This window comes from Thunnus maccoyii, chromosome 24, assembly GCF_910596095.1.
Source record: "Thunnus maccoyii chromosome 24, fThuMac1.1, whole genome shotgun sequence".
In the NCBI taxonomy this organism is placed as follows: domain Eukaryota; kingdom Metazoa; phylum Chordata; class Actinopteri; order Scombriformes; family Scombridae; genus Thunnus; species Thunnus maccoyii.
The window spans coordinates 16592699-16611011 of NC_056556.1; the positions used below are offsets into that span (position 1 = coordinate 16592699).

General features: G+C 39.2%; 1 protein-coding gene and 1 long non-coding RNA gene across 3 annotated transcripts; one reads left to right on the forward strand and one right to left on the reverse strand.

The window, feature by feature from the left end:
- The first annotated feature begins 9818 nt into the window (after positions 1-9818).
- On the forward strand, positions 9819-16761 carry LOC121892236 (cysteine/serine-rich nuclear protein 3-like). Of its 2 annotated transcripts, none has more exons than XM_042405146.1 (4): positions 9819-10008; positions 11373-11632; positions 11876-12172; positions 13666-16761. In XM_042405146.1, the coding sequence occupies exons 1-4, from the start codon at positions 9858-9860 to the stop codon at positions 14761-14763; spliced, it is 1806 nt and encodes a 601-aa protein (XP_042261080.1). In that variant the 5' UTR covers positions 9819-9857; the 3' UTR covers positions 14764-16761. The 2 variants fall into 2 exon arrangements, with proteins under 2 accessions (XP_042261080.1, XP_042261079.1); XM_042405145.1 differs by having other exon boundaries at positions 11876-12187; positions 13666-16760.
- On the reverse strand, positions 13904-17454 carry LOC121892238. The gene is made up of 3 exons (XR_006094353.1): positions 17188-17454; positions 14543-14662; positions 13904-13986 (listed from the first exon to the last, which is right to left on the reverse strand). It is a non-coding gene; the product is annotated as an uncharacterized LOC121892238 (long non-coding RNA).
- Positions 17455-18313: the final 859 nt, after the last annotated feature.

Sequence of the window (18313 nt, forward strand, 5' to 3'; positions counted from 1 at the left end):
GCATTGACTCGCCCAACATTACCCTGAGCTGAGGTTTAATCAGACAGAATAAGTGAAGCCTAACTAGCCTTTAATACTCAAACATTATTATTATTATTATTATTATTATTATTATTATTATTATTATTCAGTATATAAAAGATATGGCCCAAAAGCCTTGCTGATTCATATTTTTATGAATACTGTTGAAAATGTTATATATACTTCAATAGCAACTGCTACTGTTCACAACAAATATCCAATGCCTTCTGTAATATTTGCTTCGATATGGTATTCCCATGTGAAGACAATATTTACAGCCTTTCAGATAAACTACACCACACACCATGCTAATAATTGCTACATGTAATCCCACAAACATTCCTCTAACAGTTTTGTACAGCTTTGTTTGCTTTAACATTCAGTTTTTGTGTCAAAATGTTCCCCAAGTAATGCCAACAGGAGGACAATGAATCATTGATGTGTTAATTACAGCAGAATGGAATAATTCGAGAGGAAAATATGCATGGCACAAAGGCTCGGTGAGGGATACAGGTGGGAAAATGTAAGTTGCCAAGTAAGTAATCTGCTTTATGTACTTGGAAGAGTAAATGGAGTTTATGGATTTTCAGTTTAAACAAAGTGACAGTTAGGGCTCCCTAGAAGAAAAGCATTGGCAGCTCTGCTAATCATTCCCTGACACCGTTTCTGTGAGGACTGAACCGCATATTAGGCACCATAGAAACCTACTTTATATACAAGTCCTGTATTTCTAATTTTAGAGAGGTTAGGTCAGCTGTAAAAAAAACAAAACGTTGTTTTGGTCAAAACGGAAATACAACAAATAGATTACATAGAAATGATGTAATTCACACCATTTATTTTTTCCCCTGAGGTTAAGAAACTCCCTTCTCTTCAATTTTCTCTCTTTTTCACTGTCTCTTACACACACACACACACACACACACACACACACACACGAACCCAGGTCTGTGGGTCACAGAGCAGCTAGACAGCTGAGCCATTCATCTGGGTCCCTGGGGAAACAATTACACCCGACCAGGCAGCAGAGCCGGACAGAGGCTGGCAATAAATGATGGGCTCATGACTCAAGCTGAAGCAAAAACTTACAGTGAAAGGTTGGTGTCACAGACCAGGAACGTCCCCCCCCTTGCCGATCACTGCCAGCATGGTAAATTAAATCAGTAGCTCCCAAATCACTTCATTTGACTTGTTCCATACCAACATGTCAGCTTTTCTTTTGCAACATGAGTGATATCCTTTTAGCTGATGAAATCAAACATCACACAGAAATTACAAACCATATATAACATCCTTGAGTTATCGCGGTGGAACAGTGGACACAAACTAAACAAAAGATACGATAAATTCCTTTTGGACTTTCATTAGAATGATATAGTTATTATTCACCCCTGTGCTTTTCTTACAAAATATTATGCATTTTGCCCAGGCCTGCAGAATTAGCTCCACCTTGACCATTAAAATGCTGCTTACATGTTAATGCATCAGTAACAATCCACACTCTGAATAATGAGTAAGTGAAATTTGGAATGCAGGACTTATTGGAGTATTTTAGTAGTACTGATTATACGTAAGTAAAGGACTCGAGTACTTCTACCTGCGACTGTAATATTACAGGAAAGTTGTTGTCATGCAGCAGATGGTCACTAAAGTCACAATAAACTCATTTAATACAAAAGACACACTGCAGGTCCCTTTAAGGGGATAATACAAGATAATTACAGTCATTATTTTGTTTGGTATTATTTAGTTTTTTTTCCTGCAGATATGAACCATCCAATAAAAATAAGGGAAATGGATTTTAGTATGTTGTTTTGATTCTTATTACAAGTTACTGTGTGTGGACGTTGATCATGTGATATGTGGATTAGAGTCTTACACAGCCTGAGCCAAATTCACATGTACAGATGGTTGCAGTGTCCTCTAGTGACCTCAAGAGCCACATCAGCACAGACTTTTAAAAGGATGTTTATGGGAGAGAATACCCAGTATATGTGGAAATCATTATGGTGTTATTTGTACTTTGTGTATTCCATCCCACAATAATAAAATATTTGATGAATCCGGTAATAAATAAAATGGTCAAAACATGATCACGTCTCTGCTGTTGCTACAATAACATGATGCTATTCTTGCCTGACAGACTGTTATTTTAGTGTCTCATTTTCCTTAGCTGTATCCATTGTTCGAATATGCGAGCATGCACACACACACACACACCGTACACACACACACACACAGTGTTCTTTCTCTCGCTGTGAAAATGCAGACCTCTTCCAGCCTCCCCTCATGCTCTAACGTTTGGAGCTGCCACATCCCAACCCCCACCTCCCCACAACCCCTCTAGCTGCCTCCTCCTCTTCCTCGTCCTCCTCCGACTCTCCTACCCACCCTCCCCGCCTCCCTCTCATGGCCCGTTGCCATGGAAGCTGATTGGAAGGATCACTCTGTCTCTCCAGCACATTGCCACTCCATCCTTGCCAGGAGAAAACAAGGCGATTCAGAGCACAGCACAAAACCGAAAAACATCCTTCCCAAACACCAAGTGGAGATCAGGTATTAGTTGTTAATATATATAAAAAAATGGATTTTTCAGTCCTTATCATAGTATTTTTTTTGGTTAGATTTCTTAATTAAAATGCATTAACTTTTCATTTCATATTTTCAGCTCTCAGCAGTACTGACTCAACACTTCACATATTGTGCAGAAATATTTTGAGACTGTGGTTTTTCTACAACTGTGTGAGAATATTTATTCATATCAAGCACTTGATTTATGTGTTTTTTGCCCTTAGTTCCATGATCAAGGACATTTTTCCTCTACACACACCGGTAGTTTCATCCAACAGTAAACAGCATCCTGACAGAACACAAGCTTCAGTACTTTTTAATCACCCTTTAAACTAATTAATGAGGCTCTTTGCTGCAGAGAAAGAGGAGAATAATCAGCTGTTGCAGATCTCAGTGCAGTGCAATTATGTACTATGTGACAGATGGACATAGTCATAAATAAACATAATAACTATATATTATAAACTATATTATTTATATAATATCATATTAAACATAATGACAAGGTTTATTATGAATATTAATCTACTATAAATGCACCGATTATAAGTGCAGTTTCAACATAAATTATTCTATTTTGTATAGGAAACAAAGCTGTAAAACTAATTCAGGAAATCAGATTTACGTCCACATTTTTTTTTCGCTTTCTCAATGCTGCATTTGAAAAAGGAAAGAAAAAAAAAGTCTGACTGACAGATGAAGCTGGAACACTAACAGATTTTCTGTCAGTGCAGTACTGTACATACAAACTCAAGGCTAAGGCTCTTTATTTCTAATATTTTTCAACCAAGTACCACTATAATGGGATGACTGAACATTCATGGACCAGCATTGCTATAGCAACAATGTTTAGGGGCTTGTGGGTGGGGGTTGGGTGCTTAAACACATATTTTTGAAAGAAATTGTTGTGTGTATTTATGTTAACCTTCGTTAGTACTATATATAGAGTAAAGGCGGGTCTTTTTGCAATGTGAAATCAGTTTTAAAGAGATTTTGGCTTAAATTTAGCTCTCAAGAAATAAAGAAAGAAACTGAAATTCTCCACTGTTTTAAATCTTAAATGAATGATTTTCTTAATTTGGAATGAATCTACCCAGGGCTGTAGCTAACTGTCAGCTAGCAGGCTCATTAGCACGGTCGCTGACGTACGTACATATTTGTACCATTGACTCCTGTCTCATTACTGTCTAACATACCACGCCTGTTTTTGTGGAGCAGTTTTACTCCGACAGAGGAGGTTAAATGGAAGTGGAGCAACACAGCTAATAAGCAAAGATAGATTTCTTCATTTTGGATTCTCCAGACCTCCGGTCAACACTGTCAAAAAGGCTCGCTATTGGTCAAAAGCACAAATTAGTGAGTCACCAAAGTTGAACTCGACACAAACAAATCTGCAGATTTACTTTGTCCTTGCAATTCCAATAGAATGAATTGATTTCACTGTTTTTTAAATACAGGTCTGCTGACGCCTTTAATTTGACTGTTTCCCAGCAAAAAAACTGAAATGGAGAAGTCAGATAGCTGCCCAGAAATAATGGAAAGTTTGAGCATCCACAGTTCCAGCTATGAAAACTATATCTGCTAATGAAGGCCATGTGGTACAGTCAAAAGCTCCAGAACAAGCAATCAGGCCTCGAGTTAAGATTGTTCCGTCAACTGCTGTTGAGAGGGTCAGGAATCAGCTGTCAACTTTAAAATACTAAATAAATAAACACAAATAAAGGAATGAAGTATCCTCCACCAGACCTGGTGATGAGACAATTACTGAACAGTTAAACTAATAAATAAAGCATGATATTTTTAGATTTTTGTTTAAATACTCAGACAATTGTACAGATTTTGGTTAGTGGTGTCAGTTTGTGAAAAATGTCTTATATGTTCTGCTTAATGTAATAGAGTCATGACCTCAGTATTTCTAAAATCCTGGTGCTGAATCCATTTCATTTCATTTGGGAGTTTAGAAAAGGCAACAACGCCTAACTACTTGGACATTTGGTTTAAAAATCAATCAGTTAATAACTTCTATTTCATCCTGCGAGTGCTATTGTCAGAAATCACAATGCTTGTGTTAATTAAATATGCATTGAACACACACAAGACACAACATCTGGAAACTGTGTGAGGCTTGTGGCAGTACATGTGATCAAAAGCAGTGAGTCATCATCAACAGACGACAAAAAAAACACCCCAGCTTTCTCCAATTTTAGTCAATTGCACGTCTCATGCTTCCTCCGAATGACTAACAAAGATTTCAGCAGAAAACAGTCAAACATGTTTCATTTGGATGGCAGATTTGATCGCCTACTGTGGAAAATGAGCATGGAGCAACTGAAGAGGCTGTAGCAGTAATAATGCTATAGTGGTGAATGTGACAGTTTGGATCATAAAGTGACTCCTGTGCCTGCACAACTGAACCACTCCTGTTGGACGTGATGTGTGATGATGATGATGTCAGCCTGCATGGTTTGTGTCTACATGTGTACTGCATATGAAACACCTCCCACCAGCTCCAAGCACTATCTGACAACCTTAAAATCCTTGTCAGTGAAGCAAGATGCAGGAATTAATTTGTTTTGAAAACTTTTTTCATGTAGTTGGAATATTAGGATTATTTGGGATCATCAGTGCTATCTGTTTTAGGATTTTATCTATCTTTTTAGGTATTTATTTTTAAGAATTTTAATGTAATTCCTTGTTATGTTATATATATGTGGTTGTCAATCTTCTATTATCCTTTTGATCTTATGTGTTTTGTGATCCTTGATTATTCTCATCATATTTTATCTAAGTCATTATAAATCCATCTTCTGTGTTTTATGCCAATGTTTAATAAATAAAAGTTTCATATTTATATGAATGTTATATGTTGTGCTGCTATCCTGGATGAAACACTACAGTATAAAACACTGTTAATCTCAGTGAGGTCCTTTCCTGGTTCAATGAAGTTGTTTAATAATCTCAAATTCATATTAATTACAGAAAGAGAGAGAGAGAGAGAGCGAGAGAGAGAGAGAGAGAGAGAGAGAGAGAGAGAGAGAGAGAGAGAGAGAGAGAGAGAGACTGCGACTAGAAGGTTGAAAGTTTAAATCCTGGGACAACATTAAATGTGCAAGTGAATGAACAGAGATTTTTCCTCCCATAAAAAAATATTGTGCCTATGAGCAGCTAACTTCTCCGCTTCTCTGCCCTACAAAGCCAAAACGCAGTAACAAAATATTTGGTCAAATTTTGAGATCTGACTTTTTGACATCTGTGTTTCCATGTAAAAAACAAAAAACAAAACTATGCCATAGAAACTGGTGTAAAAACAGCATGTAAATATGCAGTAACTAGAAAACAGAGCTGGCTTTGTACTTACATTTAGGTCTTGGCTTTGTATTACTGCACAAGCTGCGATAACTGCTGTGTTTCGGTTTAATGAGTGACCAGTTTAACTGGTGACTTTCATCCGAAAGCATACTGGTTGCTTGTAGTGACAGCAGTTGTTAAAAACACACAAATAGAGCTCCTGCAGCATTTCATTTCAAAGTATCAATCTGGGTTAATGTTGGTGGTCACTTTTTCTACAGACATAGTGTCAAATTCTTCATAAGAAGGTAGATGCTCTGACTTTTATATAATATTGTATAATATAATTATATAATACTAACTTTTTGATGTTTCTAATCCTGAACTATTGACTTAAATGATGAAAATAAAGTTTATTTTTTTAAACAGGTTAAGATGGACAAGAAAGCTAAAACAACACATTTTATTTGCACTAGATACTGCATTTTCCCCACGAAAACTGTCAAAAAGCTGAGTGAAGTTTCTGCATTTTCTATATTGTTTTTTTTTTTTATTTTTTAGGTTAAATAATCAGCCTAAAAAGGCATAATATGAAAGCATCACAACCTATTTATACGAAAACCCATTTTCTCCTCAACTTGACTGGTTCTGCAGTTATTGCTCTGTGCAGTTGAGCGGTGGTCAACAACAGAAGTCTGTTTCTGTACTCACGTTCCTCTTCGACAAGATGAATGTCACCGACAGACTTTTTTCTGCATAAAGGCACAGTGAAAATAATTGATTTCCCAGTCATTGTCTCTCTTTCCTCGTTTCCTCTGATCTATTTGTCTCTGCTATCTATTTCAATTTCAAATGAGCTTTACAGACACAAAAAGAGGGAGCGTCACAAAGCAAAAAACACGTAACATTTGCATGATAAATACCCTGCACTAATGATAATAATGAATGTGAGAATTAATAAATTGTAGGGAGTGGAAAAAACTAGGAAGGACTGTGAAAAGGTGAAGAAAGTCACTGTTTTCGCTTATTTGTTTAAATAGTAGGAATTATTTCTTATATATTTGTGTTAATAATTCTCCTAAAGACTGTGGAAAGGAGGTGTTTCACATAGCAGAATCTACACTTTCCACCCCCACCCTATTACATCCACAACCACATCTACTAACCCCCCTTTCTCTCTCTGATCTCAAAGGGCTTGCTTCACCTCAGTCAAGCTCCAGCGCTCCAGCCGGCAGCAGCATCGAGCTAACAAGTCTTTGTGAGGAGAAAGAGAGAGAAAGGAAGGGAAGGGGGTGAGGGGGTGCAGAGCAAGAGAGAATCAGACAGCGAGAGAGCTGATAGTATGAGCATAGGATGAGGGTGCAGAGAGGGAACGCATAAGATAGTGACAGAAGTAGAGGTGTTCAGAGCTGCACAATAGTGCCAGAGGCTGCTGGAAAGAGTGAGAGAGAGTGCGAGAGAGAGAGAGAGAGAGAGAGAGAGCAGGCATCATGGCAGCGCTCACTGCATCATCACGACACATGGGGATGTTTGGCTGCTGCTGGTGAACACTGTGTGATGCAGAGGAGAGAGTCGAGGACTTCCTGGAAACCAAAGGCAAGCCAAGGAAACAGGTCAGTGACGGTAACACTCACACACTCATAGGAAGCCTTTAAGCATCCAGTAGAGTGAGATTTGATCACGTCACAGGATGCTTGCTGCATCTGGTGTTTGTTAGTATTTACATTTGTCAATAAGAATTCCCCTGTTAGATGCATGGGGAGTGGGAGGTTGCGCATGCATGCAGACACGTGAGCAGGCTTGTATGTGTGTGTGTGTGTGTGCAGGTTTGGTTGCACACTGCCCTAAATGGCACCGGTAAAGAGCTTGACCGGGAATGTTTAGGTGAAAGATGCACACAGGAAATCCTCCCGGATCCATGAAAACTGCAACACCTTCCGTGGCAGCACATACATAAAGAGGTGTTATGTAGCATGATGTGTTCAGTGTCTCTTCTAGTAGAGATCTTGATGTCCTTTTATTTCCTGAAAAGCAGTGAGCTGGATTGAAGGATTGTGAGAGGAGGAGAGGGACAGGAGGTAGCAGGGAGGTAAATTTTAAGGTGGAATAATGGAGGAAATAGTAAAAAAAAAGCAGGCAGGACAAAAGGATGTGGCACAGTGGAAGAATTGTATAGCAGTGGGTTGTAAAAGAAGGATAAGGGAGACAAAGCCTGTCAGAGAGGGAAAGCTTGGCCCAGCATTCAGCTCTGCTGCATATGATGTAATCCTCTACGAGTCCAGTTCACAAGCAGTCAGCTCAACAGTTTCTACAAATTTCAAATAGAAGTATTGACAAAGTGCTGAGGGCTTGGTGAAGACACACTCCCCATAATCAAGTACAGGAGAGAACTTACGATGTGTACGTATCATCTCACATCAGAAGTGTTATCGTACTTTCAATTTTCCACAAAAGCAACCACTAGAGAATATCAGTTAATCAAAATCTTAATGAGCTCAACACTTCATTTAACACGATTCATTCTTGACTTTTGAAGTGTCACAAAATTTGGCAAGGTCACTTAACAGCACATAATGGTTGGGATGCCAGTTTTAGCTTGATCATTTCTGACTAAATCAGCTCAGATATCTGGCAAAAAAAAAAACAACCCTGCTCACTGAGCTCAACTGAGAATTGCTTTTGTCACATTTGTTAGGTTTTACCTTCCACACATAAAAGTACAAATACAGTTTTCCAAAAATATAAATATTCTATCTGCTTGCTTGGCTTAAATGCTTTCCAAGTTCAATACAAGGGTTTATATTAAATCCTACCACTCCATAATGGAGTGATCAGCCGGTGTAATGGAATAAATGGGCTTAATAATAAATAATGACCCTTGAGAGGAAAATGGGTAATTCCCTTGTCCAGTGCAGTCAGAATGGCAGCAAGCTTGGAGATAATAGGTGCTGTTTTATTTCCAAACATTTTTGAAACTCCACTGCAAATAATCATTGACTTTATAATTATTTTGTAGCTTTAAAAAAGAATATATCTCTGATTGCATTGATAAATATCTATAGTTTTATTTCTGTGACACTGAACTTTTCACTTTCCTGGATAATAATACTGTACATAAATAACAATTCAGCTTTTCAGCTTTTAACATAGTCTTGTTAAGATAAAAACAAATTAAAATGTAAAATTATTGCAATTATGTAGACCTTGTGACTGTGGTTATTCTACATATTCCCAATTTTATGATGTATTTACTTAATTGTTGAGGAGGCCAATATGCTGTATATCTACATGAATAATATGGTATAATGTTAACTCCATTAAAAGTAAGCTTTTATCCAAGTTTGAAGAAAAGTCATTTGAATATCTTGCTATTAAAAAAAATATGTATATATACTGTATATTTATATACACATAAATACAAAGGTATGGTCCTGAATGATACATGTTACATCTCACTGATCTAGAAGCTAAAGATCTTAAACTGTACAGTTGAGAACTGTTATTTGGCTCAACAAAACCTTGCTATATTATTGTGTACAGATGATTAAAAATTGTAATGGTTGTTCAATTTTGATATGTTTAACTTTGTCCCAAAAGTCTGGAAAAGAACCCCTAACCCTAACCCCATATAATTAATCATTATACAGTATATGAATTGTCAATGACTTACAAATTTTGTTGTAGACACTAAAGGTCAGAAAATATGATTGTAAAAATGATTCGAATTGATCTTCTTTGTTTTCTGACTTTCTGTAGTATTGATTGAAAATGCATTCACAGCGTTCTAGATCTGGCTTGTATGATATTGTGGTGTGTTGTAAGGCCAAGTGGGCTGTGCATAGCTGTTTACATAACACAATTATAAAAACTTCATTCATTCATTCTAACTCAAATAATTTGAAGAGTTACTCCAACCCTGGTCGCCCATAAATGTTACCTCTGTCCTTTGTGTAGGTGTGACCAGTGGGAGGAGCCACATGATGAGTGGGATCCTGAAGAGGAAGCTTGAGGAGGGACCCTCCCCATATCTGTCCCTGCAAGGGTCCGACGATGATGAGGTTTCCTGCAGTGACAGTGGCAACAGCAGTGATAGTCTCAACCATCCTGTTCCCTCCGGACTGTTGGACTGTAAGATCACACACCACAACACTGCTTCTGTCAGCAGCTAGTATGTTTTGTTGCAATAAGATGAAAACATGAAAGATGTGACACAACATTTCTATATTGTAATTTTGAGTAACTGCATATATTTCTGTTTGAACCAGGACATTGAGGTGGAGGAACTATTCAAAATTGGGCAGAATAAACTAAAGTATAGACAGAAAAGGTTCAATGAGAACAATAAAACATGGTGGTTTAGGATGGAAGGTTTACTAGGGAGATCATTTTCAAATTTTCATGTATGCCTTATGACTATATATACCAACAACATGTTGTTTTGCAAGTAATTCAATACTCTCAACTCAATAAAACAGCTTATTTTTTTCGTGCAGAGTTAAAATGGTTACATCAATAGCAGGTCTGGCTTTTTCAAATTTTACAGCACTGAAACTGCTTGTAATTTTGAGTAATTGCACATATTTCTGTTTGAACCAGGACATTTAGGTGGAGGAACTATTCAAAATTGGGCAGAATAAACTAAAATATAGACAGAAAAGGTTCAATGAGAACAATAAAACATGGTGGTTTAGGATGGCAGGGTTACTAGGGAGATCATTTTCAAATTTTCATGTATGCCTTATGACTATATATACCATGTTGTTTTGCAAGTGATTCAATACTCTCAACTTAATAAAGCCGCTTATTTTTTCGTGCAAATTTTACAGCACTGAAACTGCTCTTGTCAAGGTCACCAGTGATTTACACCCTTACATCTGACTGTTTTAATCTTACTTGACTTGTCTTTGATGGCATAACTGGAAAACTGGATTGGCATTAAAGACATGGTTCTTAGCTGGTTTTCTTCCTACTTTACTATTGATAGAAGGTTCTCTGTAAGAATTGGAAGGGCCTCTTTCACACCTGTGGTGTCCATCAAGGCTCTATTTTGGGACCACTTTGTTTTCTATATACATATGCTACCATAGGGATTTAATTTATATTTCACCTTTATGCCGATGACACACAGCTTTACGTCTCCCTATGGCCTGATGACACTGTTAATGTTACCCAAATCTTGTCATGGCACAATAACTCTCTACAAGGAGAGATGTTTTGCTGCTACAGCACTACTTGGTCTGGTATGACCAGTAGCTTGTAGTGTCTGATGTTAGCTAATGTTAGCAAACTTTAGATACTGTAAGTATTAATACTATGTGTTACAGACTTGGTGTCAGTTTGTTTACTCCTCTCTATTTATGCTACTTTTAGCACCATTATCTTTTAGCAAAAGCTACATAGTCTTGCTTTAACTAGCATTTCCAAGCTTTGATCAAACTGTAAAGTTCTGTTTTTCACTCAGTATGTTTCTCACCTCTCTGTCTCAATCTCAGCTTCCTCTCTACAGCAGCAGCCAAAGCGACTGCGGGGCCGCAATGTGCACTTTGAGAGTGTGACCGTCTACTACTTCAACCGGCGGCAGGGATTCACCAGTGTTCCCACACAGGGTGGCAGCACCCTAGGGATGTCACCACGTCACAGTGGGGTGAAGCGCTTCACCCTGAGGGAGTTTGCCATGGAGCAGAAAAGGAGCCACCGGAACATGCTGAGGGATCATCTCAAAGAGGAGAAACTCAATGCCATCAAACTCAAAGTCAGTGGGACGTCTCAATAAGGCCTTGATTACCTGCAGTGATGTGGGATTTTTAGCTCTTCTGCTTGAACTGTTTCTTAACTGCAATTTGCCTACTTTTAAAGACTGTCTCCTTTTAAATATTAAAATGACTGTCTGCTGCTCATATGTTTATTGAAGAAGTCAGGCCTGAGGGTTTAAATGTATGTGTCGGTGTACATTTATGGTCCAATCTTAATTTAACTCAGCTTCCCTGTCCTCCAGCTGACTAAGAACGGCACCGTGTCATCTGTGGAGGCGGATACCCTGACACTCGATGACATCTCAGAAGACGACCTGGACGTGGACAACACGGAGGTGGATGATTACTTCTTCCTCCAGCCTCTGACTACCAGGCGGCGCCGCGCTCTTCTGCGTGTGTCAGGGGTGCGACGCATTGATGTGGATGAGAAGCACGAGCTGCGCACTCTCCGTATGTCCCGAGAGGAATGTGGGTGCCGCTGCCGGGGAATATGCGACCCAGAGACCTGTGCTTGCAGCCTGGCCGGCATTAAGTGCCAGGTAAATGGAACTGTGGTGAGGCCCATCTATAATCCTAAAGTGTTGTTCATGTCTGTCTGTGCGGTAGAACTTCTCTAAAGTCCAACTGAAATAAAAATGTATTTTCGTGAATCCATACATATATCCTTGGCGTTTCCACAAGGAGGAAAATAAAGTTTTGTACATTTTTCTGCAGTGACAGTGCACAACATTAGCATTCTCCATAGGCATGAAGTTTTAAGCGTGACAGTGTTGGTACTGGTAATTTGATTGGTGCATTATTTGTATCAGTGGACACTGAAAAGTTTGATCATTTATCGTTTATCATTTGAATGGACACAGAGGCACTTTACCAGCTGGGAGGCTGATGTTGTTAGCCGTTGCTTAGCACCATCTGTGATTTGAGCTGTCCCTAAGATATTCCATGACTTCATGTCTTAATCAGAATCACATGGTAATGTAGGGAGTGCTGAGCTTACAGGATTCTACTCATTGCTGTGAGTTTTGACAGTCTGGTCATTTGCCATCACCAACAACTGGGCTAATGGATGAGAGATAGCTAATGCTAGCTCCTTTCCATAATGTGAGATGAAAACTAGTGTGCAGGAGCTGATAACTCTGCAGGTGATAAAATAACATGAGCGACAAGTAACTAATACCGGGAATCAGTGTTAACGTTAGCAAGGTGGGTCAACTAGCTTTCACTTTCTGAGTAGACGCTAGTTAGCCTAGCTTGCTAGCTTCCACTTTTCAAGTGAAATACAATCTTAACAGACGTGTTCATTGTTATGGTACATATCTAACACTATGTTTATCTGTTGAAAAAGGGGGCGTGCCCCAGTCAGATGATCATCATTCAATTTGTATCATTTTTTAATTTATTTTTTAAAATATGCCCAAACAAACATCTTTTTTTGAAGAATGGAAAACTATTTGCCATAGCCGTATCATTATAGAGATAGATTTTCTTACACATTAACAAGGAGAATTCCAATTTCAGTTCGACTTTAAAGCAGAATGGAGCAGGTACTGAAATGTTCCCCGTCCACCAGCCTTTCCCAGGGGGCCTTGTGCCTGCGGTGCCCTCCCCCTGCATCTAAAAGTTTCTGTGCATACCACTGCTCATCTTACAGCATTTGTCAATCAAAACCCTGATGTTTCAAAGATGTTGTGTATTCAGGGTGGTATTCAGCTTTGTGAGTAGGCATTATTGAATGTCGCTTTGGGAAAATTTTTGAGACCAAATGATGATTTAAAAAAAAAAAAAAAAATACATACACATTTGTAATCCTTTAATTTAAGTTAGAAATCAGATCACTTTGATTTAAGATTTTCAGGGTATTTATGACACGAACATGAAGTTCTACTGCATTAAGGTGTGTAATAATATTAATAACACCAACAGTAGATTCTGCAGTTTCTCTTCAAGCATGACCAGCTATGATTGGCAGCTGAATTTACCTTTGCTGTTACTGCTGTTCCACACTGGTGTATTTAATTATTTTTGTCTGCAGGTGGACCGCATGTCCTTCCCTTGTGGCTGCACCAAAGAAGGCTGCAGCAACACCACGGGACGCCTGGAGTTCAACCCGGTCCGGGTGCGCACCCACTTCCTGCACACCATCATGAAGCTGGAGCTGGAGAAGAGCCGGGAGGAGCAGCAGCAGCATCAGCAGCAGCAGCCGGAGCAGCAGCTTGTAACCAATGGTAACGGTTACCATGGTGACTCTTCTTTGGTCCAGCAGCAGCAGCCGAACCTGCAGTTTCCACTGATGAGCGGCACGGCGCACATTCCCATCATGCACCTCCAGAACACAGGCGACACAGATTCGCATCTAGATGAAGAGGAAGAAGAGGAGGAAGAGGAGGAGGAAGAAGAAGACGAGGATGAGGATGATGAAGCTTATGAGGAAGATGAAGATGGCAGCAGTATTTGCAGCGGGTTGTCAGACTGCAGCACACACAGCTTAGAAACAATTGACCCAGAGGAAGATGAAGAGGATGAGGAGGATGAAGAAGAAGATGATGATGATGAGGAGGAGGACGAAGAGGAAGAGGAGGAGGATTGGGATTGCTCAATGCATGGAACAGGTCACCCTCCCTACTCAGTTCCGCTCCCTTCTGTGCTGGGTTACTCTAACAACACACTCATGAGCCTCAGTAACCCCTTCCACAACAGTCCCTCCATGCAGCATTATCAAATAGACAGCTCTGTAAATGAACCTACAGCTTTTCTAAGTGAAAATGTCACCGTCGCTCCCACACTCCCCACAGTAGAGCCTACATTAGAGTCCGAAATAAACACAGAACTCCACCGCCAAACAGAGCAGCAGAGCATTCCCTGTCATTTCCCCGACCCCACAGAGCCCCTGACACTCCAACCCTGCTCACATGTGGACACCCGTGAGAGTAACACTGCCCCTGCTGGCGCATCCGACAAACAGCCGCTCCCGACGGACCTCCAGAACAATCCAGACGCTCATGACTCACAGACTGAGGCTTCGGCTGGGTCTGTGGAGCAGACAGGGGAGGAAGTGAAGAAACTACCAGCGCAGGAAGACGCAGTTTTTCCATATCAAAAGACAGACACGTCATGCTCAGAGGCTATCTGATGATTCAAATGTTCTAGAGAGAGATCAGTTCATATTTGGAAATCGTTATTCAAGAATCGTGACCTTCAAACGTCAGAGTTTGATTTATTCTTGATAAGTGCACTTCCGAAGAGAGAATGAGTCACAATGAGTTGATTTGCTGTTGTTGATTTTGAAACAGAAGGCTCAAAGAGTTGATCTAATTTTAGCTCAATTCGTCTCTAAACCTTTGTAAGATTGTTGGTTTAGATAAAAGACTATAAAAGTATGTTCATTGATGAATATCAATAAAACAGTGTTTCTGTAAGTTACTGGTAACTATATGGAGTATTATGTATGCCCTGTTCTAAAGTCTTTGATCACTACAGCATGTTTTCTGGCCATGGCTGGCATCTATGACAAATCTACGAGATTTTGAGGTGCTTGTATTGTTTCACTATTTTCCATTGTGCTGGTGTCTCTAAGCGTTGCTGCTAATTGTTCTTATGCCTGTCTGTATAGCATGTATTCAGTTTACCTATGATGTTTCAAGGCTTTCACAAACTGTAAAATGATAAATAATGTCACTGGCAAAACACTGACATTCATATGAATTATTACCAACACATAAATACGTTGTCATTCATACTGTTTTTGTTCCATTTTTGTGCTCAGTTTCTAAGTCTTTGGTCCAGACTGAAACATGCCAACATAATTTTAATAATGACTTCAAATCGGCTATAATCAATATTTTTATATACTGATAATGGATCATATGAAAGGGGTCGCTGGTGGTGACAATTATCAGCAGACTGCGGTTCCTCTCAGCTCTATGGCGCTTTTTAGCATCTTTCAGCTTTTTGTTTTGAATTGTTTTAGTTTTACAGCCTGCATTTTTTACAGTTTGTGTACACTGTTCTCATGGCACTGTACCCTACCTGTCCTTAACGGCAGACTAGCTGGTGAACATTTAGCATTTAGCAGCTAGAGAGCTTGATATTTCCCTAAAGCCAAAAAAATAATGTGTCAGTATTGTGTTTCCAGCTTTCTGCTGCTGCTGTTACTGCAAGTTTAACTCGCGTCAGAATTTCACTTTGTCCTATATTTTATTTTCTGTTCAAATACCAACAAAATTAATGACATTCCCCCTTAGCATCAACTGTACTTGCCATTTAGCAAATGCTAACCTGCTAAACTAAAACATGGTAAACATTACCTGATGAAAATAGCATTGTTATTGTGAGTGTGTTAGCATACTGACCTTCGCATTCTGCTTGCACATTGCTGCTATCATGGCTGTTGACTCTTTGTTCAACCTTACAAGCCCTTACAAGACTGTAACATGAACAAAATGCTTCCACAGTATTAGGCAACAAAGTATTTTACAATAGACTGCAATAGAATTCAAGGAAACCATCAGTTTCACATATTCTTTCTGCACTTTTAAAACAATGATTTTGACACAGTATCTCCATCACCATTAAATTTGAGCTTTTAAAAAAGAGATGCCTTCCACCACTGAATCTATTTCAAATCTCGGACACTTTAAATTACATTTTCCCGTTTGAACGGCTACCAGCCAGAACATAAACAACCTTGTCAGTTCACGTTTTTCAAGACGAGTTGCATTAAATTTTTCATTAGAGTGAGATTTCGCATTCTCATGTCTTTCTCCTGTTTCTGTCTGTCTTCTCTCCACTCAGTAACATCACAATCAATATTTCTCACATATCAAAATACATGTGCCAAAGCTGATAAGATCAGAGAAACGCTTGTCTATGCCTGTTATTTATCATTTTACAGTCTTGTGAATAATGTGATCAAACTGCACTTTTTTTTTTTAAATATAGTTTTCAAATAAGTTAAGGCTTGAGTCTGACTAATTGACTTTGTCTCTCAATACTGCCAAGATGTGGGGGCCAAATATATTTCATGATTGTTTTGTTCTTTTTAAAACGACTGTACATTTCCATGACAGTGTGATTAAAAAGCTTTTTAACATCCTTCTGTTTAAAGTTGGTTAATGAACTGTGATTTGTTTTAATATCTGGGATAAAGATTTTTACTCTATTGAACTCAATCAGTGTCATATCATAGAGTTTAAAAGATGCACATTAATAAAATATAATATTTTTTTTAAAACCAGGGCAGACAAAGAGCCTGCCTCCACAAATACTGAGAATTTCTCAGCGTACTCTGTTTTTCTGCCAGCAGATGGCGCCTGTTACTTATAAACTGTTTTCACCTTCCTCGCCACTGACAGCCAACATGAGAGGGTTAAATCATTTTTTCTGACGTCAGTAAATTTGTTGATTACATGTTTTCAGCCTCAGAGCAGTCTGTGACATTGGTTTTGCTCGGAACATCTGTCAGCAAACAAACATTACCTAAATCTTTTTTTTTTTTTTAAACCAAAAAACACACATTCATCTCTGGCGTCAGAGACATTGTGATGTCAATACACACCTGTGGATTCCCAAACAGAGGATGACCTTTCTAACTGCTGCGTCACACTGCTGTCCCATTCTCATTTATGTACGTTACCAGTGCTTCCAGTTGAAATTCTTTGCACCTTGTAGCCTCTAGAGAGCACTCCTGAGTTGATGTCTGTGTTTGGGTGAGGCAGAGATCAGACAAGGGTAAGAGGAAGCTATGTGTTCCCACCTCATTGGCCAGCCTGTTCATGTATAGAAATATTTTCATGGCTTGTTGCATAACCACACAACAAACAGACTCTGCAGCAGGTGCTGGGCACAATAGAGCCCTGTACAGACTAAACGTACATTCAGTAGTCCTTTCTGATCTTCCAACAATGAAACAACAAGTGTGCAGTATAGGCAGTATACTGAATCTCATTGGGAACACAAGGTCATCACCTGACCTCTCTCTTTTCTTACATAATCAAACCGAGAAGGTGTGTGGCAGCATGCGAATGTCTGCTTGCTTTTTGACAGCAAGGTATTGTGGGTAAGCAAGCTCAGAAACGCTGCTGATCAATCACAGGCAGGGGAGCTGTGATGTTAGGTTGCCAGGCAACAGGAAGGGAGAAGCAGGAGCAGCAATGCATTAGGAGGGTGCTGCTGGGTGGGGGTAGTCTCAGCTTTTCACCTCCATCTCCCTCCTGTCTATCCCAGTACCACCTTCTCCTCCCTATACATGTCTGTCTAGTGGTTGACTGTCCTTCATCCTGTATAATGTGACAAAAGTTGACTTAAATATGTTGTTTAAAAAGCTACATACAGTATATAGTGCATGTAAAAGACAAATAGCTTGCTCCCTTAGCATATTTAACATTATATACCAAGTATTGCTCCACATTCACTCATTCAGCCATGTTCCCTCCTTCTCTATCTTCCTTTCTTTGTCTTTTTCTCTCAAATTCTCTGATCCAACTACGAATTTTCAGCCCCAACACCACCCCGCTCTAATTGGCAAAAATACAATCTGTATTTGAGCTTGACAGTTCATTCTTCACCTTGGAAACAGTAGTCTGGCAAAGAAATGTACATCTCAAGATCCACTTACTAGATTTCTTTCATAGCTTTAAGCCACATCTTGTGGCCTTCGTCAGCAGATGAGGTTGTCATAGAGA